This window comes from Agelaius phoeniceus, chromosome 21 (genome assembly GCF_051311805.1).
Source record: "Agelaius phoeniceus isolate bAgePho1 chromosome 21, bAgePho1.hap1, whole genome shotgun sequence".
Classification (NCBI taxonomy): Eukaryota; Metazoa; Chordata; class Aves; order Passeriformes; family Icteridae; genus Agelaius; species Agelaius phoeniceus.
Window position 1 is genome coordinate 5,754,338 of NC_135285.1, and position 24,878 is coordinate 5,779,215.

The 24,878-nt window shown below is 58.5% G+C and overlaps 1 protein-coding gene across 4 annotated transcripts; it reads left to right on the plus strand.

Annotated features, from left to right (window-relative positions):
* The first annotated feature begins 215 nt into the window (after nt 1-215).
* On the plus strand, nt 216-24,072 carry SH2D3C (SH2 domain containing 3C). 4 transcript variants are annotated; one of them, XM_054646284.2, is made up of 12 exons: nt 216-270; nt 2,150-2,795; nt 7,242-7,281; nt 17,490-17,618; nt 17,898-18,343; nt 19,991-20,115; nt 20,379-20,959; nt 21,200-21,315; nt 21,489-21,660; nt 22,362-22,473; nt 23,065-23,271; nt 23,391-24,072. In XM_054646284.2, the coding sequence occupies exons 1-12, from the start codon at nt 231-233 to the stop codon at nt 23,564-23,566; spliced, it is 2,790 nt and encodes a 929-aa protein (XP_054502259.2). In that variant the 5' UTR covers nt 216-230; the 3' UTR covers nt 23,567-24,072. The 4 variants fall into 4 exon arrangements, with proteins under 4 accessions (XP_054502259.2, XP_077045132.1, XP_077045133.1 ...); XM_077189017.1 differs by having other exon boundaries at nt 23,068-23,271; XM_077189018.1 differs by lacking the exons at nt 216-270; nt 2,150-2,795 and adding an exon at nt 3,860-3,918.
* Nucleotides 24,073-24,878: the final 806 nt, after the last annotated feature.

Below are 24,878 nucleotides of genomic sequence, written 5' to 3' on the forward strand. Positions count from 1 at the left end.
GGACAGTGGTGAGGAGAGCACTGGGGAGGAACGGGGCAGGGACAGCAGTGGGAGCAGAGGAGAGCCCTGGGGAGGAACAGGGCAGGGAGCAGAGGAGAGCACTGGGGAGGAAACGCCGAGCCAGCGATGAGTGACTGCAGGGGGGGCAGGAAGGGAGGAGCGGGTAGGGAAGGGCTTCACAGTTACAGACTTGTCCCTCTCGGTCCCCGCGGCCTCCGAGCAGCGCGGCCATGGCCGAGGCCCAGAAACGACGGGGCTTCAAGAAATTCAGTAAGTGGCCAGGGGACAGGGAAGGTGGGCAATGGGGTGCTCACCTGGGCATCTTAGTGGGTAGGAGGATGTGTGAGAGTTGGTGTTGAGTGTGTTCTCACACACTCCCTGGGTCATCCCATGCAGGGATGGAGTCATCCCATCCAGGGATGTTTGGAGCTGTGACAGGCTCTGCTCTCCTTAGGAAACTCATTGGGGTGAGAGGCTTTGGAGGTTTCCATCCACAGGGCTGGGTGCTGGGACTGGGACCACTCTGCTGCATCCCAGCCCTGTGCTGGATGCTGGGATGTGACCAGAGGGATGCACAGCAGGATTTGGGGGTCTTCACTCCTTAAATCACACCCTTCAGGGTGCATGGCTTGGGTACAAGCTGGTGCTGGGGGCCAGGGGTGGCTGGGACCCTCACCCCAGGGTGCTCCTGCAGCACAGGGATGAGGGTGACACAGAGGAGCCGGGGAGGGAGCCTGGGAATGGATTCCCACTGGCTCTTCAGGGAGGAAGTGCTCGATACCCACCGGGAGCGAGCTCTGCACTTTCTCACAGACCTCAGCTTTCCCCCAGAGCCCCGGGGGGAGGCTGCAGTGGCCTTCACCCCATTCCCAGCGCTGGCTGTGCTCTCTTGCATTCCTGCCGCGGGGCTGGCGCCAGAGGGGGGCCAGTCCCTCCCCTCCCCCGGGACCCCTCCACTGGCCAAACACACGGCCCCATCCCAGCTGGGATTTTCCTTTGTGGTGGAGTGCTGGGGAAATGGGCAAAATCCCCGGTGCTGCCTTTCCCACCTTGCAGCAGCCCCAGGAGCAGCAGGTAGCAGAAGATGCTTGGACTCCAAGGGGATGTTTAGCACAAAGTAGTTTTGCCTCTAACTGCACTCAGGCCATGAGGTTTCTGCCTCACAGAGGGGCTTTTGGGATGCAGCCACTCCACCCTGTCCAGCTGCAGGGATGCCCTGCAGAGCCCATGGGTGGCAAGTGGAGGTGGAAATCCAAGGGCTGAGCAGCCAGGGACACCCGGGTCCTTGCTCAGCACCTCTGCAATGTGTCGCTTCCTGCCTAGGCAAATCCGCCCTGCTTCACAGAGCCCCAGGGCAACATCAACATTGCAAAACCCCGGAGGCACCCACGGCCGGCAGGGAAGCGCTGCTCAGCAGCACTGCAGCCACAGGCTCCCTACCCCAGGCGCTGACACCGGCACCATCCCGGGACGCTCAGGGCTGAGCTGGGGCTGAGGTGTGAAATGCAAAGCCGCCCTCCAGAGTTATAAATACTTCTCTGGTGAACATGTTCGTGCTCAGTACTTGCAGGTGGCAGCTGGAGCAGGCGAGGGGCTGGGTGAGGAAGTGGGGAGGTTATCTCCCGCCTGCAGCAGCACCCGTGGCTGGTTCCTGCTGCACCGTGCCGGTGAGACATGCACATGTGGGCAGGTCAGGGCCTGCAGGACCCCCATTCCCTGGAGAGATGCCAGGTGTCCCATTCTTGCATCTGCAGGGCTGCCCTGAGGCTGTGGGGATGAGCACAGCCCTGCCCAGAGTCCCCTGGAGGAAGTAGGCAGGCAGAAATCATTTCTAGAGTTGCCTGCTCACCGGGGTTGCCTCCTCCACCCCCCAGCTGTGGTGGGAAGATGCAGCTGCTAGATTTGCCAGGCACAGGAGACTTCTGCTCCCCGAGGGGCCAGGGCAGAGTTACCTGGTACCCAACAGAGATGCCTCAAGCAGCATCATATACACCTCAGAGGGATGTCATGCTGAGCTGGGCCTGCAGATGTGGGTGTAACACAAGGCTGTATAGAGCCCCATGCCCACCCCAACCCAGGACCAGGGGCTCTGGGATTCCCCATCATCACAGCAGTAACCCCACACTCATCATTCCTTTCTCCTTGCCAGAGCTTTTCAAGTTCAAAGGCTTTGGGAGCCTGAGCAGCATCCCCCGCTCCTTCACCTTCCGACGCGCCTCTGCGGATCCCAGCTCTCCTGACAGTCTCAGACCTCATCTCCCACCACCCCACGGCTTCCTGGGAGAGCCCTTTGACAGCACCCAGGATGACCTCAACACCGTGCCCAAGAGCCCTGGCCCCTATGCCCAGTCATCAAACATGTACTCCCACATGGGCACCATGCCCAGGGTCAGCCTGGGCAAGGCAGGGAAGAGCCTGGGCAAAGACAAGAGTAGCCAGAACTGCTGGGACAAAGGGACTCCCAACAACAAAATCCCTCAGACAGCCCTAGTCCCCTCAAGCCTCAAGTGCCCTGAGATGTCCAGCACCCCTGACCCTGGCACAGACTCACCCTTGGCTGCTGGAGAAGCAGAGCAGGAGGAGGAAAAAGCTGAACCTGGGGAGGTAACAATGGCCAGGACAGACCAGGAGCCTGCAGGAAATGTCTCCTGCCCTGGGACAGAGGCACCGAGCTCCAGCCTGGCTCCAAACCCCAGCCAAACCACAAGCCCTGACACAGCAACTGGAGCAGAGACCACTGATGGCCATCTGCTGGAAAAGGGACAAGAGCATCCTGACAAGATCTCCCCAGACAGGTATAAGCCTTGGGGTTTGCTCTGCCTTCTGCTAAGATGCCCCTTTTGCCCCTCCAGGGCAAGAGGAGGGGTCTGGGACAAACCAGGGTCACTGCAATGTCCCCCCGTGCCCGCAGTGCCAGCGGGATGCACCTGGCCGGTGGGACAGCACAGCTGGAGCGTGCTCAGGTCAGCGGCTCCATGGGAACGAGGTTTCCTGTGGGATTTCTGCTCCCTCCTGTTTCCGGACGGGGTGGAAACATCTCGCAGCCCCGCTCTGCCCCGGCATCTCTTTGTCCTGCGGCGGCCGCGTTCCAGCACCGGGATGTGCTGCTGCGGAGAGCTCACACCAGCACTGTTACAGCCTCCTCCTCCTCTCACTCTCCTCTTTTCCACCCCCTCTATCCTCTCCCCCTCTGCCAAGCAGCGCTGCCTCTCCCACAGGCACAGGGGCAAATCCTGAAACCAGACACTCCGTCCCCATTTCATCAGTAAACCCCCACTCTGGGCACAAATCCCCCACTCCAGGCACAATCTCCCCCTGCGGGGGAATTTGGAGGTTCAGCCCTCTGAGGTGACGGGTGGATTTTTTGGAGGGTTTTGACCTCAGAATCAGCCAGAGGGGTTTTTATTCCATGGCATCTCTGGGTGTAAGGGGCCAAATGCGACCCCAGCCCAGCAGGGTGTGCGGGACTGGGGGGACACGGGCAAAGGCGGCTCCAAATTTCTACCGAAAACATTTCTCCCCCTTTCCCTGGCCCGACTCTCCTCTCTCTGCACTCAAGTGGCCCCTGATGTCCCTGTTTCCCCTGCACCGCCCCGGGGCCGGGGGCTCCTTTTCCTGACACTGAGCGTTCCGGAGCTCCGGGTGGTCCCGGCAGCGGGGTGAGGAGGAGAAATCCGGCGGTGGGAGCCGGGCTGTGCCGACCACACATTCCTGTTGGCCCGAAGGGTGGGCCGGAGGAGGGCCGGGACGGGAAGGAGGAGGGTCCGCCACCGCCTTGCGCGCCCCGAAGTCGCGGCGCTCAGTGCGAGGCGGGAGAGCGCGGGAGAGCCGCTCCCCATCCCCGAGCACGGCGCTTGCTGCATCCCCAGGGCCGATGACAGCGCTGGGCAGGAGGTTCCCCACCCTGGGACAGGGCAGGTAAGGGGTCCTGGCCCCCCGGCCACCCCTCGCACCTCGGCACAGCGGAGGGGATGGGGAGGGAGAGGCTGCGAAGGGGCTTTGCTTGGGGCGGGCACGAAACTTGGAGGCAGATGCCGGAGCTGAGCCCTGCTCGGGTGCCGAGGCCCCCAGACCGTGGTGGTGTTTTCCTCAGGGAAAGAGCTGCTGGAACCACACCAGGGGCTGCGGGCAGGGGCTAGTAGGTTTGGGGGGCTGCTGGCAGTGCCGCATCCTTCGGTGAGCACAGAGTGGCAGAGAGTCCCCAAGGAGGCTGCAGAGGGCTCACCCAGACCCTGTGTCTCCCAGAAATTCCTTAGATCCCAAGCCAGTGTGGCTGGGAGCCAAGCAGCAGTGGGACATGGGTGGGTCACGTGGGTGTCTTGAATCTGGGGAGTGGGTTCCCAAAAATTGGGGGCCAAATGCATTTTTGCATGCTGTGGGGCTTCCCCAATGATGGGTGTAGCCTTGCTGCTTGCCAGGGAAACTGAGGCACGAGAGTGACCGGAGCAGGTCTTGGCATCAGGGTCATTTCTGCTGCTCCACACTCTAACCCAGAGCCCCTGCCACAGCCCCTGGCTCAGGGAGCAGCCATGTGCCAGAGCCATCCCAAGGCCAGGCCCTGCTGGCTGGGAGGAAGTGGGACCGGGATAAAGCTGCGCCCCAGCCCTTCCTCCTGTGCAGGCACATCCCTGGGGTTGGGGACAGTCTGTTCCTGCCAGGCCATGCCAGCAGCATGTTCCCTGGTGGGGGGGGAAACAAATATGGTCCTGGGGCACATTTCCACCTGCCCCCCCCGGAGTATTTCTGGTAGGGACAGTCCCCAGAAGAGGGTGGGTGAGGATGCTCCTGTGCAGAGGGCTTTCTCAGAATCAGGCCTGTGAGGGGGGAACTGTGCTGCTGTGGGACAGGGAGTGGCAGGCAGCCTGTGGAGCTGCTCCGAGCGAGGCGGTGGCCGTGACTCCGGCAGGGACACGCTGACTAACGGGAGGTGGCCGCTGGCAGCTCCCAGGGCGGACGTGACTCGGTTTCCCCGTGCATGGCCATGCACAGGGCAGGGGAAACGCTGCTTCCCGCAGGCACTGCCTGACACTCCCTGCACTGCCAGCCAAAACCTCCCTGGAGGCAGCTCCACAGAGGGGGAAACTGAGGCACAGTGCCCAAATTTGGTTCCCCTGGGGTACAGCCTGCACCAGCGTCCCAAGGAAAGCAGAGCCTAGGCTACAAACCAGGGCTGGACTCACAGGATCCTCCTGGACTGTTCCCAGCAGCCAGCCCGGAGCTTGGCACATCTGTGACTTGTGGTGATGCCTTCCCGAGCCCAAAGGGAGCAGCCACCCCCCCAAGCCCCCCACTCCCCAATACCATTGCTGCAGCTCTGGGTCTCAGCAGCTCAGCCACGGCCGCACTCCAAAGGCAGCCCTGGAATTTCTCCCAGGCTCTCGTCTGCCCCCAAAAATGCCGTTTCCTCCAGGAATGTGCAGAACCAGGGGGGCTGCGGTCCCAGCTGCTGCCCTTCCCCGGCGCAGGGGCCTCTCCTGCCCGGGCTCTCCAGCGTCTCCCAGCTGCTCCCATGCTCCCGACTTCCTGCCCAGAGGCCCCCCGTCCTCCTGCCGGTTTTTCTCACGGCTCTCGCAGCACCAGGCAGCTCTGCAGCGTGTGAAGGGCAGACAGGCTGGAGAGCAGCGCCGGGGTGGGCAGGCAGCCCGCAGCTGCCCGGGGGACTCTGCATCCATCCCCGCTCCCAAATGCTCTGCTATTTTCTTCACCTCCAAAAAAGTATAGGCTTGATTTCCAGCCCCCTTTCCCCCCCCTCCCAAGCTGGACACCAGGGGATGTGGTCTGAAGTGTGGGCTTGGGGAATCACAGAATTGCTAAGGTTGGAAAATAGCCCTAACATTGAGTCCAAAAATCAACCCAGCCCTGCTGTATTCACCACTAAACTGTGTCCTTAAATGCCGTGCGTGAGGCACTGGAAATGCTGCTCCCACAGGCACTGCCTGACACTCCCTGCAGACCCCTCTGGCAGCCCTGCCAGCCAAAACCTCCCTGGAGGCAGCTCTACAGAGGGGGAAACTGAGGCACAAGGTGCCCATCCACACATTTTTTAAAGACTTCCAAGGGTTTCAGAAGTGGGAATTGCTTCTGGATGGTTGGACACTACGAGGGGCTGATGTAGACTCTGTCACAACCCACTGTAATGCCGTGGGGGATGTCCATGGAAAAATGTCTGGCAGTGGTTGCCTCTGCTGTCCCTGCTTCCCTTTGGGGAGGCCACCAGGCACCACCTTCCACCTGAATAGAGCCCACAGAGGAGGAATTTGGCTCCCCAGGGTTGCTACCAGTGTGAGTCTCAGGGAGAAGTTGTGTGCAGGATCCTCAGCAGTTTCCCGTATGTGTCTGACGTTTGTGTCCCTTCCTGGCAGGGAAGGGACATCCCAGGTCTATGATGACCTTGGATTTGGTTATTCCTTAGTTGCAGCTGCCTGTCCTGGTGTGGCAGCCTGCCATCCCCAGGCCCCTGCTGCTGCCTTGTGCCCAGGCAAGCAACCTTGGCAAACAGCAGGATGTCCATACTGAAGCTTGGCACTGGGGAGCCAACAGGTTCTGCATTCTGGTTAAAGACATCTGGATTTTTGTATTTTATTCTGAAAGGTGAGACTCCAAGGTATCACATCCCAGCTCAGGCTGTTAGAGCCTCTCTCCTTTTGAACTCTGTGTTGTTCCCCTGGAACTCTTCCATATGGACACTTATCTGGACCTATAAGAGCATGAAAAGCAGTCCCAGTCAGGGCATCACAGTTCAGACCTAGCTTTGGGGGGAGTTTGAATTCTGTAGGCTTGCACAAAGCCATAAAGTCAAAAATGCTTGTCTGGGTGGTGTGGTCCCAACATCTGCCTACTGGGAATGCAGCTCTGCCAGGGAACAGGACACAGGACCCCCCAGCTGGCCATGGATCCCCCAGCACTGTGACCTGCAGGGACCCCTGCCTGGCTGCTGGGTCTCCCTGGTTCAGCTCACACGGTCCCAAGCCGATTTGGGGCGAGATTCTCTATAAAGGCTTCATTCTGCCCTGATCGCATTAGGGAGGATAAGCCCTGTGCTGAGAGTGGGCACAGAGCAGGCAGGAACAGTGCTGGGGCCCTGGGAACCTCTCCCAGAACCATGGCCACGCTCTTGGCACTGTGGCAAGACAAGGGGCACAGACCCCAGCTCCCCCAGCTGTGCCACCACTGCCTTCAATCTGAATGTCACAACTTACTGCCCTTTACTTATGTATTTTTTTTGTTCCTCTTCCTTTTAGTCACCACGATGGCCTGGAGTCTGGCAGTGAATACGTGAAGGTAAGACACAAAGTGTGATCACATCCTGTCCCAGCTGGGTGCCAGGGCTGGAGAGGGGATGGTGGCCCTGGAACTGCCCAGATCTTACATGAGCAAGCTGCTCAGTTCTGCACCCCTCCTCCCATCTGGGCTCTCTCTTTGGCCCTGGAAGATATTTCTGGCAAGGCCAGGGAAGACAGAGGAGACACAAACCCTACGTGGTCGCCCCAGTGCTGTTCCCACAGGAGCTGTTTGCATTTCATGTTCCCAGATCCTTGTGAACGCCCACAGACGCAGCCTCCTCCCTCCGCCCCCACGTAAAGAAACGGAAGGGTTTGAGCCACTTTCGTGGCTGTCACATGAAAGTTGGTGTAAATCTCTCCAAATCTTTTGCTTATCCTCCAGCAAACTATTAACATTCCTGAGGACTCTTCATGTCTGGCCAGAAATTCATTAGTGAGGCGCCTGGCTCTGGAGGAGAGCGGCCCTTTTGCAGGAGGCTGCTGGCACCATGGGGCACTGGGCAGGCACAGAGCAGCGGTGGCAGGGGTGCTGTGAAGTTTGGGCACAAAGCATTGAAACCCACTGAAGTGACAGGGTGGTCACTGCCATGGCCTTTGGGGTGTTTGTTTAAGGAGAGTTGGAGCTTCCTGAGTCCAGTTGGGGATCTAATCTAGTTTGCCACTGGGCAAATGGGGTTCTTGAGAAGTGACTTGTGGTGCCCACCTTGGGTGGTCTAATTAGCACAGAGCCCTGCACCTTCATTTTTTGGACTTGGGGCTCCTGCTGGTGGCTGTAGCCAGACATGGAAATATGGGAACCCCCTGTGGCAGCACCAACTGGCAAGCTTGGGAGAGAGCTGGCTGGACCCTGAGCTCATCTGCTGCTTCCAACAGGGGTCACCTCCCTGCACATCCATCCCTGTGGCTAATGAGGACCCCACATGTCGAGTCTGGCACTGGCAGCCTCTGGGCAGTGGGGTCAGATGAGGTTTTTGTTGTGTAGCAGAGTGACCCTGTGGGTGGGATGCTCTCCTCTCTGTGCCCTTAAGCCATGTGGGACTGGCAGAATGGGAGCTCAGGGCTGGAATGGGACGTGTGCCAGGACAACAAAGCTCTGACTGGGCGTATTGGGTCTGGCTGTGATGTAGTTCATTTAGTTCATTTTCCCCTGCAAAGCCAATACACTGGCCTCTGCAGGGCAGGGCCCTGGTATGGGGACCTCAGGATATGCAGAGAAACTCCTGCTCACACAGGCAAATCCTGTGAGGGCAAGGAGGGGGTGAGGGGAGGAACAGAATAATTGGGGGTGTTTTCCGTGGCACTGTCAGCATGTGCACCCAGAGATGGACACATTTTACAGCTCATGATTTAATAGACTGAAACAATACAGGTGGGGAGCAATGGATATGGCTCTGCTTTTGGGATCAAATACTTTTTGGTGAGCCAGGAGAATTCCTTACCATCCCAGTCAGATCCCAGACCTGAGCTATCTGGCCTTTATTTCTCATCCATCCCCGTGGTGTCCAGAAACAGCCCACGGGTTGTGATTTATACACCACTTCCCTTTGGTCAGAGAAGCAACTGATGGCTGCAGTGACAGCAGCTATTTTAGTCAAATCAGTAATTATCCAGAGTGTGAGTGACCAGGATGACAGGGACACTCCAGCTGATTGCAGCGCTGTGCCTGGCTGGCAGCCCGTGCAGCTGCAGGGTGCTCAGCACCCAGCAGTGTTCAGCCCCAGATCCTGCAGGATTTAGGGTGGGAAAGAGGCTGCTGTGCCTGCCTTTGGAGCAAGGGAGGATGGGGCTGGGATCTGCCACTGGTCGGTGTAGCTGGGAGGGAAACAAGCAGAGGGGAAAACACTGGTGAGGGTTGAGCAAAGGAAAGACAGGAGGAAAAGAGCTGGTGAAGGAGAGAGTCAGGAAGAGGGAGAGGATGTGTTGCAAAGCCCTCATGAGCAAGGGCTGACAGGCAGGTCTGTGTCCAGGTGTGCACCCAAGGATCTGCCAAACATCAGCCCTTGAGCTTCAGCTGCAAAACGGCCAGGGCTGGTGCTCCTATCACCAAGCCTGGCCTGATTGGATGTGCAACCAGGAGCTAGAGAGGGTTGGAAAGCCAGGATCAATAAGCACTTGGTAATTAATGTGCTTTAATAATAGCCTAAGGGCTGTTATTTCCAAGCTGCCTGGGGATCTGCACACCCAGCTCTCTATTTCAACATCCCAGCCACCCCAGCTTTGCCCTTTGTGCAGGTGAAGGAGCTGCAGAAAGATGTTACCCTTCTGGAGAGCTGTCACATGTCCTGTGAGAGCTCAGTCAGGGATTTTCAGCTTCCCTGTGAGGAGGGGCAGCACAGTCACAGCTGGAGGACTTCACCCTGCAGCACCCCATGAGGGTCCCGCTCACTTGTTGGTGAAAGGCTCAGTAGGAAACCATGGGGAGAAGCCCTGGCAGGAGGATGATTCACCATTGCATCTTTTTGGAGCAGCATGTCCCTGCACAGTGCCATCTGCTCTGTCCCCAGGCAGGAGGCGAGGAGGAGAGTCCCTGCCCATGCTGGTGGGGCTGCAGGCACCCGTGGGACCCGTGGGACCTGCTGCCCCGTGTTCCCTGCCCCCAGGCTGTGTGCTGCCACCAGTCCTCCCATGCCTCAGCCCTGTCCTGCTGTTCAGCCATGCTGCTCTCCTGTCTCCTCTCTCCCCTGCAAATCCAGGGGCAGAGTGAGAGCCCGGCCAGCGCCTCTGCGCTCTTTGTTCTGTGCAGAAGGGCTGCTTGCTCAAGCAGGGACCTGTATCTCGTCAGCCTCGGATGCTGTCTCCTTGCCTGGTGATGTGAGGGGCTCGTTTGAATTAATTAGCAGGAAGGCTGCAGGGTTCTGTGGTCGGTGGCAGCAGGAATACCTCTCCGAGGTCACAGCGTTGCCTGGGAGGCATGGGGCTCCTCCTTGGGCCGGGACACGCTTTGCAGATGGGAGGGTGAAGCCCCCAGTTACTGAAGCACAGCCAAATCCAGGCCGTGCAGTGCAGGACAGATGTGGAGGGAGAACAGCAAGGTGTAGGTCCCTGCCACTGCCAGGGCTGAGGGAGCCCCTGCCTGTCTCCAGCACAGCTCCCTGCAGTGGGTTCAGGCAGGGTTTGGGGGATTTATTCAAGAGTCAAGGCTGGAGCAGTGCTTTGAGTCATCAGTGCTGCCTTGCACATCCCATACGTGATACTGTGGCCTTAATTAAACTGAAGCAGAGCCTTAATTAAACACAAGTCAGAGACAGCCTACACAGGAAACAGGCAGCTGGCTCCCCGCCATGCGAGGTGGGCACCGGTGTATCTCCCAGAAAGGTATCACCATGTGGGAGTGAAGGAAGACAGGACGGGCAATAGGGGACAAGGCTGCCCCTGACCCACAGGCATCACTGGGGAGAGCAGGCAGATTTGGGATGGGGAGAAAAGGGGGGCTGGGTCCCCTTAGAGTGTCTGATCCCCTCAGAGGAGCCACTTTCTCTCAGAGCAGCGGCAGCCAGGGGTGCTGGTTCCCCTCAGGGGTGTCTGTTCCCCTCTGAGGAGCTGAGTCACCTCAGAGGAACCAGCCCCACTGAGGACACGGTAACCGGGGTGCCGGTTCCCTTCGGGGATGCCCGATGCCCTCAGAGGTGCCGGTTCCCTTCAAGGCACGGGCAGCCGGGGTGCCTGATCCCCTTAGGGATGCCTGTTCCCTTTGCGACATGGGAGTGCCGGTTCCCTTCAGGGGTGCCTGATCCCCTCAGGGATGCCTGTTCCCTTTGCGACATGGGAGTGCCGGTTCCTCTCGGAGGAGCCGGTTCCCGTTCCCCTCAGAGCACCGGCAGCGGGGGTGCCCGATCCCCTCAGGGATGGCGGCTCCCTGTGTGCCATGGCAGCGTGGGTTCCCCTCGGAGGAGCCGGTTCCCGGTTCCCCCGCGGGGCGCAGACAGCCGGGGTCCCGCTTCCCCCCGAGGTGCCGCTTCCTCGGTTCCCCGGAGCCGGGGCGGCCCCCAGGGGCGGGCCGGGGCGGAGCCACCTCCCCGTGCCCGCCCCTCGCAGCCGACAAGGGATGAGGTAATCGGGGAAGCGGCTGAAATTGAAGCCCGGCGGCGGCGGCGGAGGCAGCGGCGGTGCAGCCCGGGCCGGGGCAGCCCCCGCCGGGCGCGCCGCGCCATGACGGAGCGGTGCAGCCTGTGGAGCGCCCTGTCCGCGGCCGCCTGCTGCTTCTACCGCGGCTCCTTCATGCAGGTGCAGGTGAGCGGGGGCGGCGGAGGGAGCGCACCGGGGGGAGCGCACCGGCTGCTGCCCTGCTCGGCGCGGAGCCCCCGCGGTGCCGCCGGGCAGCCGCACGCGTGGGGAAGGCGGCGGGGGCACTGGGAGGGGAAGCGTGCGGGGGACCCCCGGCCACGCACCCGCCGGGAGCTGCTTGGACCCGCGGGGGAGCCTCCCCGGGGAGCCCTGCGGTGCCCCCGCTCACACGAAGCTGCTGCGGGCAGCGAGCGCGGGCTGAGCCGAGCGCCGGGTCGGGGGCAGAGCTCGGTCCCCCTGCAGCCAGGACCGAGCAGCCAAAGCCAGCAGAGCCAGACCAGCGCTTTGACAGGCAGAAAAGTCTCTGCAGGCAGCCCTCACCTGCAGCAGACCTCATGAGGGGGAGCATTTAGCATCCCCCAAAAGGTGGCATGTGCCCAGAGCATCACTGAGCACAGGAGGGAGATCGAGCCCAGATGAACACTCAGCTTTTTGGCCCGGGTCTCCATCTCTGTGCTGCACTGCACAGGTCTGACTGGTGGGAGAAGGCTGGGATCCATCTGTCACCTGTCCTGTGGTGGTTCCAGCACTGCCACTGTCTGGGCACAAGTCTAGGTGTCCTATTTTTGGACTCTGGCATTTGCACAAGGGGGACACGGTGGTGGGAATTGGATCCCTCATTTACTGAGTTTGAGAGCAAAGGTGTTTAGGACTGCAGGAGCCAAGCAGGCTCTGGTCTGAAGCACGAGCTGTAGTATACTGCAAGTTAGAAGGGAGCCGGCAGCCAAGAGAGCTGGCAGTGTTATTCAGTACTCCCGCTGAGCGAGGTGGGTGCTGAGCTTTAGAGATTATTCTGGGTAAGACGGAGCCCAGGAGCAGCATTTCAAGTCTTGTCATGATTGCGGCTGATCTCAGCGCAAAGCCAGGGATTTTGATTGCTGGTGGGGGTGAAGAGGGAAAAGCAGCAGAGCTTTTTCCACTTGTCCAAAGGCCACTGAGCAACACGGGGACATGCCCTTGGGCTGCACATTGCAGGGGGTGAGCGGGTGCTTTCAGCCAGCTGCTGCCAGAACAAGGGAGGGACAGGTGAGCATCTGGCTCTCGTGCGGGGATGTGAGAAGGGATGAAGGGCACTCTATCCCAACCCTGGAAAGAGTTAAAAGTGAAGCCCTAAGTGCTCACCTGGCTCTGCCAGATCTTTCACCATCTATTTGTGTCCAAGCGTGCCCAGCAAACACACACTGAAGTCCCCATGAATGACTGGAGCACTTCCAGCTGACAGCCGCATCCCTGCTCACCGCCAATGGCGGTGCACCCAGCCTGGGAAGCACTGACATCATTTCTGGCCAATAGCAGCTCCGAAAAGGGATGCAGCAGCAGCCGCTGCCGCCGTCTTGGAGTGAGATAAGTAAAATATAGATGGATGGAAATGTGTGTATACACACACACACCATCACTGCATTGGAGACCTGCTCCCCCGGGGTAGCAGTCGCAGCATACTCCACCACCCTGCCACACAAGCTGGGGTGCTTGTCCCACCTTAGAGCACCCAGATGTTCCTGGCCATCAACCCCAGCTGCACCCCACCCCTGCCAGCGAGATAGAATTGCTCCAGAGCTGCCACAAAGGAGCACAGGCAAGGGGAGAGGAGACCATGAGGGTAGCCCGGACTAGTCCTAGGAAGGGCTTTGAACTCCAGAACAAAGATCTTGAGCCAAGATCTGCCTTCAGTGGGGACTAATGGAGATGTGACATAACCAAGAGATGCCTTCAGTCACCTATGGGGTGGGCAGATAGGCTGATGCCTTCTCAGAGGCCATTTAGGTTCCTAGACTCATTGCAAGAGAGAACAGAGGAACAAGGGTTTTCTTTTCCATATGGATATCAAGATCAGCAGGACAGACTGGCTCACAGCAGGACATGCAAACTGAGAGCCAGCCCATAACAACCTAGGCATTGTTTGTGGTGGGATTTTCTCATGGTCACACAGGGTGGAGTAATCATTTTTGGGTGGTGCCTGGACTGGTAAGTGCAGCAGTCCTGCATCAGACAGGCAGAATGGTTCTTGGGTTTGCCATGATGATGCAAGGATATTTGCTCCAAAACACATCACTGAAGCTGCCCATTGCAAGGTGTGGAGGAAGCAGAGAAGACCCCTCATGCAAGTCTGTGGCTTTCCCCAGACACCAATGGCTTGTTATTCCATTTCCTCACAGTTCTGCTTCCCAGGCCCCAGAGCTGCTCCAGCAGCCAGAGCAGGGGTGGAGAACTCCAGAAGGAGCTGGGATTTCCCTAGCCAGGATCCCAGCACAGGGTAGGCAGCATGAGCAGGAGGGAGAACAGATGTGCTTGGTGCCTTGGGGTTAGTCAGATGTTATCAGCAGGGTGGGGTGTGAGTACACCTTGCTCTCCAAGCTGACTTCATCCTCATCTGCAACTCCTCCAGGTTGGGAGGGAAGAGCAGGAAAGCAGGATGGAAATCACTCCAGTTTCATAAGATTACCTCTGCAAGGATAGAAAGCCAAATGCCAGCCTTTGAAGCTCTCCCTAGAGCAGGCAGAGTGACAGCTGCTGGTTTTATACACACCACAGGCATCAGTACCCTCCATCCCTGCAGCTCCTGCCCTTCCACTACCAGTTTCAGTCCTTGCCACTCAGCTGGAAGCATGTCCTCCATCAAGAAAGCAGCACAGAGAGTCAGGGAAGCAGGCAGGGATGGAGAGCCTCAGGAATTGCCTTTTCATGGCAGCTTCCCCATTGCATGGCTGCTCCAGAGGATTCCCCAGCCCCAGAACTGTGAAACAGCCCATGGGGGCACTCACTCTCCTTTCTCCAGCCGAGCCAGCTTGGCTCCTGGTTGGGATTCCTCAAGCAAAGCTTGGCATCATCTCTGGCACATTTTGAGCTGGTTTATCTGGTGTGGCTGGTTTGGAGAACTGCTCTCATCCCCATTTTCTCCTGCTTGGCTGGAAGATGCTGTGGGGTTCTTCATGCTAGAGCCCAGCATGAAGATGGGATGGTAATGAGAGTCCAGGCTTTTCCCCACACCCAACCCTCAGTGTGCAGGACCTCACATGGGGCCGTGCATGGTGAGACATTCCCTTGGCACGGCCGGGAGCGCCAAGCATGGCATTTCAGCGGCTCTCAGGCATCCGCTCACACCCTGCTGTGCCATGCCATGCCAGGCCATGCCATGCCAGGCTGTGCCATGCCAGGCCGTGCCAGCGCCTCGGCACCCATCCAGCTGGCAGCTGTGAGCCCGGCTCCTTGGGGACACGTTCCCCACGGAATGGGGGAAGCTCGAGCGCTGCTGGAGGGCTTGGGAGGGAGCATGGCCCTGCACAGCACAGGGCTCATGGGGAACCCAGCTCCCACACAGAAAGGGAGTAGACAGGTGATTTTGGCAGCATGTTGGATTAGCATGAGAGACTCACAATAAGGACCTGTCTCAGTTACATCACACCAAGGAAAAGGGCTCCCTGTGATCAGTCTCATGCTGTCTCCCCAGCCATTATAGCCTGACAGTCACTCCAAGCAGTGGCTTCTTGGTGGCCATGCAAATCAGCTACTCAGACAAGGAGCTGAAGGGACAGTGCCCTCCACATGTCTGGAGAAGGTGGCTCCTGACACCCTCTGCTCACAACTAGGCTCCCTCCCCCATCTGCAAGATGCAAAACCTTCCTTGCCTCTCCCAAACCTCCTGTTCTCTCCTGCTAGCTTAGCTCATGGCTCCTGGCATGGATGCCAGCCAGCTTCTGCCCAAATCTGGGCTTGGAGACACCAGGCACTGCTCAGCTGGGCTTGTGTTTTTGTTACCCTGCACATTTGCATGGGTAGGATTTGGAGGAAAACCCAGATGTACAATGCTGAGCAGAACAGGCACTAATCCCTGCTCCAGGGGTGGTGGGGGGAGAGCTGTAATTCACACTGCTCCCAGCTCAGCTCTGATGGCTTTCACCTGCACAAACAGCAGAGGTTCCTGGGGGCTCCCTTGATGCCCCAGAGTTTGGGGGGGGCCGTGTCACAGAGAGGGTGCTGCAGGCGAGGGTCCCCCAGCACCCCTGGGCCAAGCCAGGTCTGCTCCGTGGCAATGGATTTGTCACCATGGAAACAGCATCTGCTCGGCCTGGGCCCCCCAGGAGGCAGCTGGACCCCTGCAGCATCCGCCAGCCACCATTTATTTTTAATCGGGCTCAGCAGCACCGGGTGGCTTTGTCTGCAGAAGGGCCCAGAGCAGCAGCAAGTGCTGAGCTCCCTGCAGCCCTTGGCCAGGGCGGACAATGCAAAAATCCCTGCAGCTCCACTCAACAGGACCCTCTCATAGGGAGAATAAACATGGCTGGAGGAGCAAGTCAGAGTTCAATCCACACTGTTTTCATAGGCTGCTTCCACTCTCCCACCACCTTTGACTTGACAGGAGTTGGGGCGGGAGGAATAAAGGCAGGTCCAGGCTGGTGAGGGGAAGCCCTGGAGAGCACAGTCCAGGGCACAGGCCCTTTGCCACTGCCTCCTTCCATCTCCCCAGGCTGGAGCAGGGTCCCCAGGGCAGGGTCTCTGCATGGTTTGGTGAATGAGTGCAGCTACCAGGAGGGATGGAGCATCTCCTCTGGGGAAGGAGAGGCCTGGGGTCAGGGTCCTGCTGAGGGACTCTGTGGGGTCCCAGGAATGCCACAAGAGCAGTGGGTAAAGGCAGGAGAGCAGCACAGTTTTCTACACTTTCCCTTGCTTACAACCAGTAGAGGAGCAGAGGGAATCAATACAAGGCACAGAGCATGAGGCACTGGGCAGAAAGGTCAGCTCCAAGGCAAGTCCCTGAGGTGCTGGCATGAGGCTGCAGCCCCCTGTGCTCTGGTGAACCACACAGGGTCAGCTGTGAGTGCCAGCCTGCTCCTCTGGCAGGGCCAGAGCAGTGTCAGCAGGGCTTCAAGCCCATGCCTGTCCTGGGAGACAATACCGGAATCCTGCCCCAACAGGCACTGGGAGCTGGGCCAGCCTTCACTGCCTCCTTACAACTGGCACTGCCACCAGAGGGGAGCCAGGCCACCAGCCACCCTCACTCCTGGGAGCAGAGGAACAGGGCACCCCAGCAGCCCCATCCAAGCTTTTAGTCCATGGCAGTGGCACATGTGTCCCCCTCTCAGGACACCACACATCTGGGATATGGAGGGAACCCAGGAGCTTTGGCTCCCAGGCCCTGCTCCATCACACAGCTCTGTCGGTGCCACAGCAGGATCACCTCAAAGCCACTGTGTCAAACAGAACCAGCCTCGTGAAGCACACAGGAACCCCAAAGCTGTGCTCACGTCCCCAAACATCCCCTGGCTCCACTATGCCAGCAGCTGCACTCTGGGAATACTGGCCCAGCAGCAGGCAAGGAGGGAGGCAGGCAGGCTCCAGCCAACAGACACATGAAGCCATCATCCCTTATCTCTCCAGGGGAAAGGAGGGGGCAGATTGCATGCTCCAGGCTCAGGTGCACCAGTGCTGGTGAAAGCTAATTTCTAAAAGCTAATTTCAATGCAGAAGGTTCCCTTTACATTTGTCATTACTATTTATGCTGCCGTCAGGCTAAACACAGTGAGTTAACCCTTTAAAAGAAAAATTGTGGTAGAAATTTAAAGGAGGAGCAATAATGCAGGTTTCCTCCTGAAAGAGTGCTTCTCATGGCAGTTCAGCCCCAGAGATGTTTAAGGGGTTTTCTCCTGCCCAACCACGGGCAGCACACCAGACACAGGGTGGCCAGGCACGATAGGGATGTGCCACCAGGAGCCCCTCCAAGTGACAGGACCTGGCCATCAACAGGCACATTACCACATCCTTTGCCACAAGCAGTAATCCTCACACACAGCTGAGTTACCTGGCCTTTGGGGACAGTCGTGCTCCTGGCAGGTGCCACACTCCCCACATGGGGATCCTGCCAGCCCTTCCCTCCCCAGTCCCTGCACTGCTGCACTGCCTGACACTCTCTCTTCTCCTGTACAGTTCTCCAAGGAGAAATACATCCTTGACTCATCTCCAGAAAAGCTTCACAAGGAGCTGGAAGAGGAGCTGAAGCTGAGCAGCACTGACCTGCGCAGCCATGCTTGGTACCACGGCCGCATCCCCCGGGAGGTGAGATGGGGAAGGGGGATGGCTCCAGGCACCCTTCACTTGGCATGTTGTGGGAGGCCAGACAGAACCACCAGCCTTTCCTCCTGGGAAACATCTGGTCCAGGGCTTCATTAGCTCTGAGCTGCCTGATTTTGCCACACCAAATGCCCTCTTGTGGCTCAGAGCTGGGGGCAAGGGGAACAACCAGCGCCCCAGATAACACCCCAGCAGAGCATCCCCTCCTGCCCTGTGGTCCATCCAGCCTGGCTGTGGCTGAGCTGTGCCCTGTGCCCCTGACAGGTGTCTGAGAGCCTTGTGCAGAGGAACGGTGACTTCCTGATCCGTGACTCGCTCACCAGCCTGGGTGACTACGTGCTGACGTGCCGCTGGCGCAACGAGGCGCTGCACTTCAAGATCAACAAGGTGACGGTCAAGTCCAGTGATGGCCACAGCCATGTCCAGTACCTCTTCGAGCAGGAGAGCTTTGACCACGTGCCTGCCCTCGTGCGCTTCTACGTGGGGAACCGCAAGGCCATCTCGGAGCAGAGCGGGGCCATCATCTACTGCCCCATCAACCGCACCTTCCCCCTGCGCTACCTGGAAGCCAGCTACGGGCTGGCCAACGGCAAGCACGGGGGAGCCCACAGCCCCTCCAGCCAGAAAGGGCACATCAAGAGGAGGAGCATCACCATGACAGATGGTCTGACCGCAGACAAGATCACCAGGGCTGAGGGCTGCCCAACCAGGTGAGCGTGTGGGGTCATCCCAGCTCAGCTGAGCAGAGGATCGGCCTCGGGAATGAGGGAGGGTGTGCTCAGTCATTGCTCTCTGGGTGCAGAGCACAGGTTGGGGATCAGGGATGACCAGCAGAGGCATGGGGGGAAGAACCAGTACTCAGCTGGAACTGGGTTTTTCTCCCAGGCTGGCTGCCAGCCATGCTGAGCTACCACAGCAGACGCCCAGCGAGCAGACATGACTTTAGCATCTCAGGCCAGAAGCCAGAGAGTGTTTTACAATCACCCAGTCCAGGATTACCAGCATGTCAGGGCTTGTTAGAGCCATGGAGCTGAGCTTTCCCAGGCAAACATGAGAGGAGAGTCACTCCCAGACACCAAGACAGCATTTGTTGTTTGGATTTGAATGGCCCTTTTAGTTTCAGAACCCTTTCCATTCAGCATTTGCAGGGAGTTACCAAGCAGGGCTGAAAGCCTGATGGGCATGAGGAGACTGATGGGTCTGTGCTGATGGAGTCTGCACAGACCCTGGATCACAGCCTTCACAAAGCTGAGCTGTTCACATTAACCTTGGCCAGCTGGGCTTCTCCAGAGGTGGAGGAGGAGACTTCCTTTGTATGGCTCACTTTTGGCAGTCCCAGGCTGCCCAGAGCCCTGCAGGGAAGGCAGGGCCACACACATATCCTCACATGCAGCAGCCAAGGGCAGACCCATCTACCCCTGCCTCCAGCAGGACACAGCCTGTTGTTAAGCCAAGCTGCTTTCTCACCACCCTGACCTTCTGAGCCCAGGGGCAGGGTGAGAATGCACCAGCAGAAAACAGGGAACCAATTGTTATGGCTGGGAAAAGGAAAACACTCAGACTTCCAGAAGAATCCAGATCCATCAGTCTTTCCTCATCACTCACATTTTCCCCAAATCCCTTATCACCACCACTGCTGTCCCATTCTCCTCCCACTGCTGAGGCACAGTGCTCAAGACCAAACACATCACAGCAGCCTAGCCCTCACCCACAGCAGGGAGGGCAGTGAATTACCTGCCATAACTCCTTGCAACCCTCCCTGCACTCAGCATGTTTTGCAGCACCATTGCATCAGGCCACCATTTGCTGCCCCACCAACCCAGGACCTCGTTGCTTGTTATGTAACTTCCCAAGTCCCGTTTCCAGGCACTTTCCAGCTCTCCTAAGCTTTGGGTCAGAGCAACACCTAACTAGCCCAACACAGCTCCCAGGTAGAAATAGAGTAACGCAGTGTTAGATACCACTTTGCAGCACAACCCTAGAAAACAACTCTCCATGACTTCTTTGCTAGATCCACTTCCCCAAAGCACCCTGGGGTGGACCAAACTCATCCCATCCCAAGCAGCTTGGCTTGGCATGGCATATGGTTACATTGCTCTGCTCTCCTCTGTAGGACCAGGGTCCCTGCAGGCAGGTCTGTCTCTGGTTTATGGGAGTCAGTGGGTAGGGACCCCTTCTGCTCCTGGCTGCTGCAGGGGTTACCTGCTCACTGCTCCAGCTGAGCTTGTTATGGGTAGTTGTGGAAGGAGGTGATGATCCAAGGGAAGTGTAGGGGCAGCAAACCCTCATCCCAGCCCTCTGTGCTTGCCTGGGCCCTGCTTTAAGGGACTAACCTGTGCCCTCTGTCCCCTCCCCAGCGTGTCCCTGCCCCACCACAGAGACATCATCCGCAACTGTGCTGTCAGCGTGGACCAGATCCAAGACCTGCACTCCCCCATGTCCCCCATCTCTGAGAACCCAGCATCACCTGCCTACAGCACAGGTAGGCATTGCCCCTCCATCCCTCTGGGGACAGTGGGACTATGGATTAGCTTGGACTTGGCACTACTGTGATAGGGGGACCTTAGGGACAGGACCTCAGCCAGTCCTGAGCTGCATCATTATGCAGCTGTCCTGGGATCAAGGTGGTTCTGTTTGGACAGAGGGGTTTTCCCTGAACCTCGTGTCCCTGGGCTGCTGCATCTGTGGTCCCTATGCATGTATGCATCTTCAGGCTTTGATCAGTGTCCCCTCTGCTCCCTACAGTCACACGGCTAAAGCCACATGGGGCCTGCCAAGCATCTGGAATCACCCCAGCCTCTCCGGTCATAAGAAGGTCCAGCGAGCCCCAGCTGTGCCATGGGAACAGCAGCAAACCTCTTGCAGACCCTGCCCACAGCTCCCATTCCACTCCCTGCCACGGGTACGCCCGTGCCTCCCCCTCTCCCTCGGTGAGCAGCTACAGCGACCCGGACACGGGGCACTACTGCCAGCTGCACCCCAGCTCTCCCATCAGCAGGGACAGGCCAGCCCACGACACCAGGCAGCCACCAGCAAAGAGCTACGTCGAGAGGCTAAAGGTGGAGGAAGGACAGAGAGGGACTGTGGAGAACAGCTCTGGGGAAGCAGAGGCAGGGCAGAGGCTGAAAGCAGAGCTGGACTTCAAGGGCTTTGTGCCCCCCACCATGGAAACAACCTCCTCCTTCAATCCTGCTGCCTTCCAGTCCCTGCTCATCCCCCTAGATAACAAACCTCTGGAGATGACTGTGCTAAAGAAGGTCAAAGAGCTGCTGGCAGAGGTGGACGTGAAGACACTGGCCAAACACATCACCAAAGTGGACTGCCTGGTATGGCCAGGGCCTAGAGGGAGGGATGGGTGCTGCTGCCCTCTGATCGATCTGGGCTGGCAGGGATCAGTGCATCCCTGAGCATCAGACAACCCCTGAGCATTGGAGCACCCCTGCTGGGCTCTGCCTGGTGGATCAGCCAGGGCAGGCAGAGGCTGGGCTGGGGCAAGAGGCTGCCGAGGACAATTCAGCCTCTCCTCAATTAACAAATCTCTAATCAGCTTTCACCTTCCTTGCCAGGTGGCCCGGATATTGGGTGTGACAGTGGAGATGCAGCGGCTCATGGGGGTGAGCTCTGGCATGGAGCTGCTCACCCTCCCCCATGGCCACCAGCTCCGCCTGGACCTGCTGGAACGGTACGGCACGGCACGGCCAGAGTGAGCCCTCTGGGCTGCCCTGCACGGCCTGCTCCAGCTCCCCTGGGTGCTCCCAGCCTGGCACAGGCCAGGGGAGAGGAGCAGCCCTGTCTAAGCCCCCAGAGCATCCCCCCTCCCGTGCTGACCCCGCTCTGTGTCTTGCCCCCTGGCAGGTTTCACACCATGTCCATCATGATTGCTGTGGACATCCTGGGCTGCACAGGCAGCACGGAGGAGCGGGCAGCTCTGCTCCACAAAACCATCCAGCTGGCTGCCGAGCTGAAGAGCACCATGGGGAACATGTTCAGCTTTGCAGCTGTAATGAGCGCCCTGGAAATGACACAGGTATGGGGACACTCCTTTAGTGCTCATGTCCTGGGCTCAGCCCTTACTCAAAATGAATCCCTCTCCCTGTGTCCTGCAGGCTCCAAGAGTCACTGGGATGGGTGAAAGGGGAGAATGCCCCGGGTGGGAGGCATGGGGCCACATCCGCTGGGATGCAGGCAGGGAAGGGGAAGAGCCATCCCTCCACGGAGCAGACAGCCTTGTCCCGCCAGGATCCAATTGTTTTTCGGTGGTTGGGCTCTTTGTTTTGTGCTGGGCTGTGTTCCTGGGAGGAAATGAATCTGCCCTCCGGTACAATACAAATCAGTCTCAAGGCTGTGGCAGCAGCGTCTCCGGGCCACACTGCTCCCTTTGGAAGATGAAAGGAGATTAAAATTCAATTTTAAATCGAGCCCAGCTGGGAAGTCTTGCTTCCTGCCTGCACAAAGGAGGTGGAATGGCTGCCCCCTCCCTGCATCTCATCTTCAAGGCCGCTGCAACGCAGGGAGGTTGCTGTCCTGGGGCACGGGCAGGGGAAGAAATCCTAAGCCCAGCCTCAGTGCCAGAGCTGTGCCGTGTCTGGCCATGAGCACCGGTGGAGGAGGCTGGTTTGGCACTGTTGTGTGCAAGGCTGGGGACTGTGGATCCAGGGTCAGGCTGTTCTCCCTGGTGCCTGGAAGCTGTGCTGCCCAGCACCTTCTACCTGCCCCATCTCCTTTCAGATTGCCCGGCTGGAGCAGACCTGGATGGTGCTGAGGCAGCGGCACACCGAGGGTGCAATCCTCTATGAGAAGAAGCTTAAGCCATTCCTGAAGAGCCTGAATGAAGGGAAAGGTAACAGGAGCAACTTCCCTTGTCTCACTTGTTTTCTCCTTCCCGCTTTTGTCTGGGCTCAGCATCATTGTTTGAGAGCTCTGACCCTGCCCCAGCTAGTGCCAGACACCCTCTGGCTGCTGAGCCACTCCAGCACTCAGCAGAGCCCGTCTGGCCTTGTTTGCCCCTTTCTTCCCAAGGAAGCATTTCATAACTAAATAAAACCAGCAGCTGAGCCAAACGTTGTGCTCACATGGCAGTGAGTGCCAAACCAAGGGACAGGGCAGCCAGTTGGAAAGATGAAAAGCCATGTGTCTCTAATGCCTGGTGCCCTGTGTCTGCAAACCTGCTCCTCATTGCAGCCCCGGGAAATGCAGCCTGAGCATGGCCATCAGCTTTCCCTTCCCAGAAACCCTGGCTGGGGGGAGCTGGTGTTGGACAAGCAATGGCCCCAGGCACAAACACAGCAGCTGCTGTGTCCAGCTGAGCCTTGAAGCCTCTCCTGGGAGCATGGTGGCAGCCTGGTGTCACACGAGCTCTCCACAGGGAGATGGGGAGGGGGACGCAGGGTCACGGGGCCATGCGGGGTCCTAAGAGTGCCTCTCTCCCCAGAAGGACCACCCCTGACCAACACCACCTTTCCCCACATCATACCCCTTGTGACTCTCCTGGAGCGGGATGAGGCTCTCACGGAACGCCCCGAGCCCTGGGAGGCCACTGACAGCGGCGTGGAGGTGGTCATGGCCCACCTGGAGGCAGCACGGATGGTGGCCCACCATGGTGGGCTCTACCACACCAACGCCGAGGTGAAGCTGCAGGGTAAGCAGCAGGGACAGCAGAGCTCCTTTCCCTCTGCCACATCCCAGTACCAGGGTGGGGCATCCCACAGGTGCCAGGGGGTGCCATCCCAGGGAACTGACTCTCCCTCCCTCTTGCAGGTTTCCAGGGCAAAGCAGAGCTGCTGGAAGTGTTTAGCACCGAGTTCCAGCTGCGGCTGCTCTGGGGCAGCCGTGGGGCTGAGAGCAGCCAGGCTGAGCGCTACGAGAAGTTTGACAAGGTGCTCACTGCCCTGTCCCACAAGCTGGAGCCAGCAGTGCGCTTCAGCGAGCTGTGAACCCCTCCAGCTCCCAGCCTGCATCCCACCAGTGGCTCTGGGGCAAGGGAATGGACCAGGCCCAGCATCAGGAGGAGGAGAGATGGCCCAGAAAGGCACAGGCGTGGGTCGGCAGTTTTGAGACAAAGAGGAAGAAAAGCAGCCATCTCAAATCTACCACCCACCTCTTCAGGACACAAGCCAGGGGTCCACACTGCTACTCTGAAGAGTGGGGACAGTGTCTGGGCCAGCCAGCACTGGCTTCCACACCCAGCCCTGCTGAGGTCTACATGGTGCCCCTCACCTCACCCTTTGGTTTTGTTTTTTTCCATCTCCATCTTGCCCACAGCTGCTGGATCCTGTGTGTAAATATATTTTCATAATGATTTCTTGATGTACAGACTTGTGAAGGACAGTCCCTGTTGTAAATAATTAGGGCTTATTCATTTTGTCATGTAAATACATGTACATATCTCATGGGTTTGGTTCTTACATACAATAAACTTTTATCCTGTTCCTCGAGGGGACCCCCTGTCCTGTGGGTGTCCTTTAAAGGAGCCCCCCTGGGGGAGCAGGGCATGGGAAGGGCTGATGGGGGGAATCACCATGCTGAACCTGGCCCCAGACCCCATGGTGGCCCAGTGACAGTCCTTCTGAGGAGGGCTGTGTGGTGTCACAGAATGGTTCAGATGGGAAGGGACCACAGTGGGTCATGTGGTCCCACCTCCCTGTGGACTCCACAACCTCTCTGGACAATCTGTTCTGGTGCATGGTCACTGCACAGTAAAGAAGTTTTTACTTGTGGTTCAGGTGGAACTTCCTGGGCATTGGCTTCTACTCATTGCCTCTTGTCTGCAGCACCACTGAGCAGAGCCTGGTCCATCTTGGCACCCCACCTTAGGTGTATAAATACATACATACATACATACACACATACATATACATATATATATATATATATGAGCAGAAATGCAGGACCACCTCCCTGACCAGCTGGCAATACTCTCTCTAATCCCCTCTATGATCCTACTGGCGTTGTTGTCCCTCAGGGCACACTGCTGGCTCACAGACAGCTTGTTGTCCACCAGGACCCCCAGTCCTTTTCTGCAGAGCTGCTTTCCATGTCAGCTCCCAGCCGGTACCGATGTTCAGAGCTGTTCCTCCCCAGGTGCAGGACCCTGCATTTGTTGAATTTCAGAGGTTGTTCTCTGCGAGAGGGTCGCGGGTCCGCAGGGCACGAGGGGACAGAGGGGACAGGGACCCTGCCCAGGTGGGGGGCGGGGCTATATGGGACAGGCCACGCCCTCTTGGTGCATGACCACGCCTCTTTCCC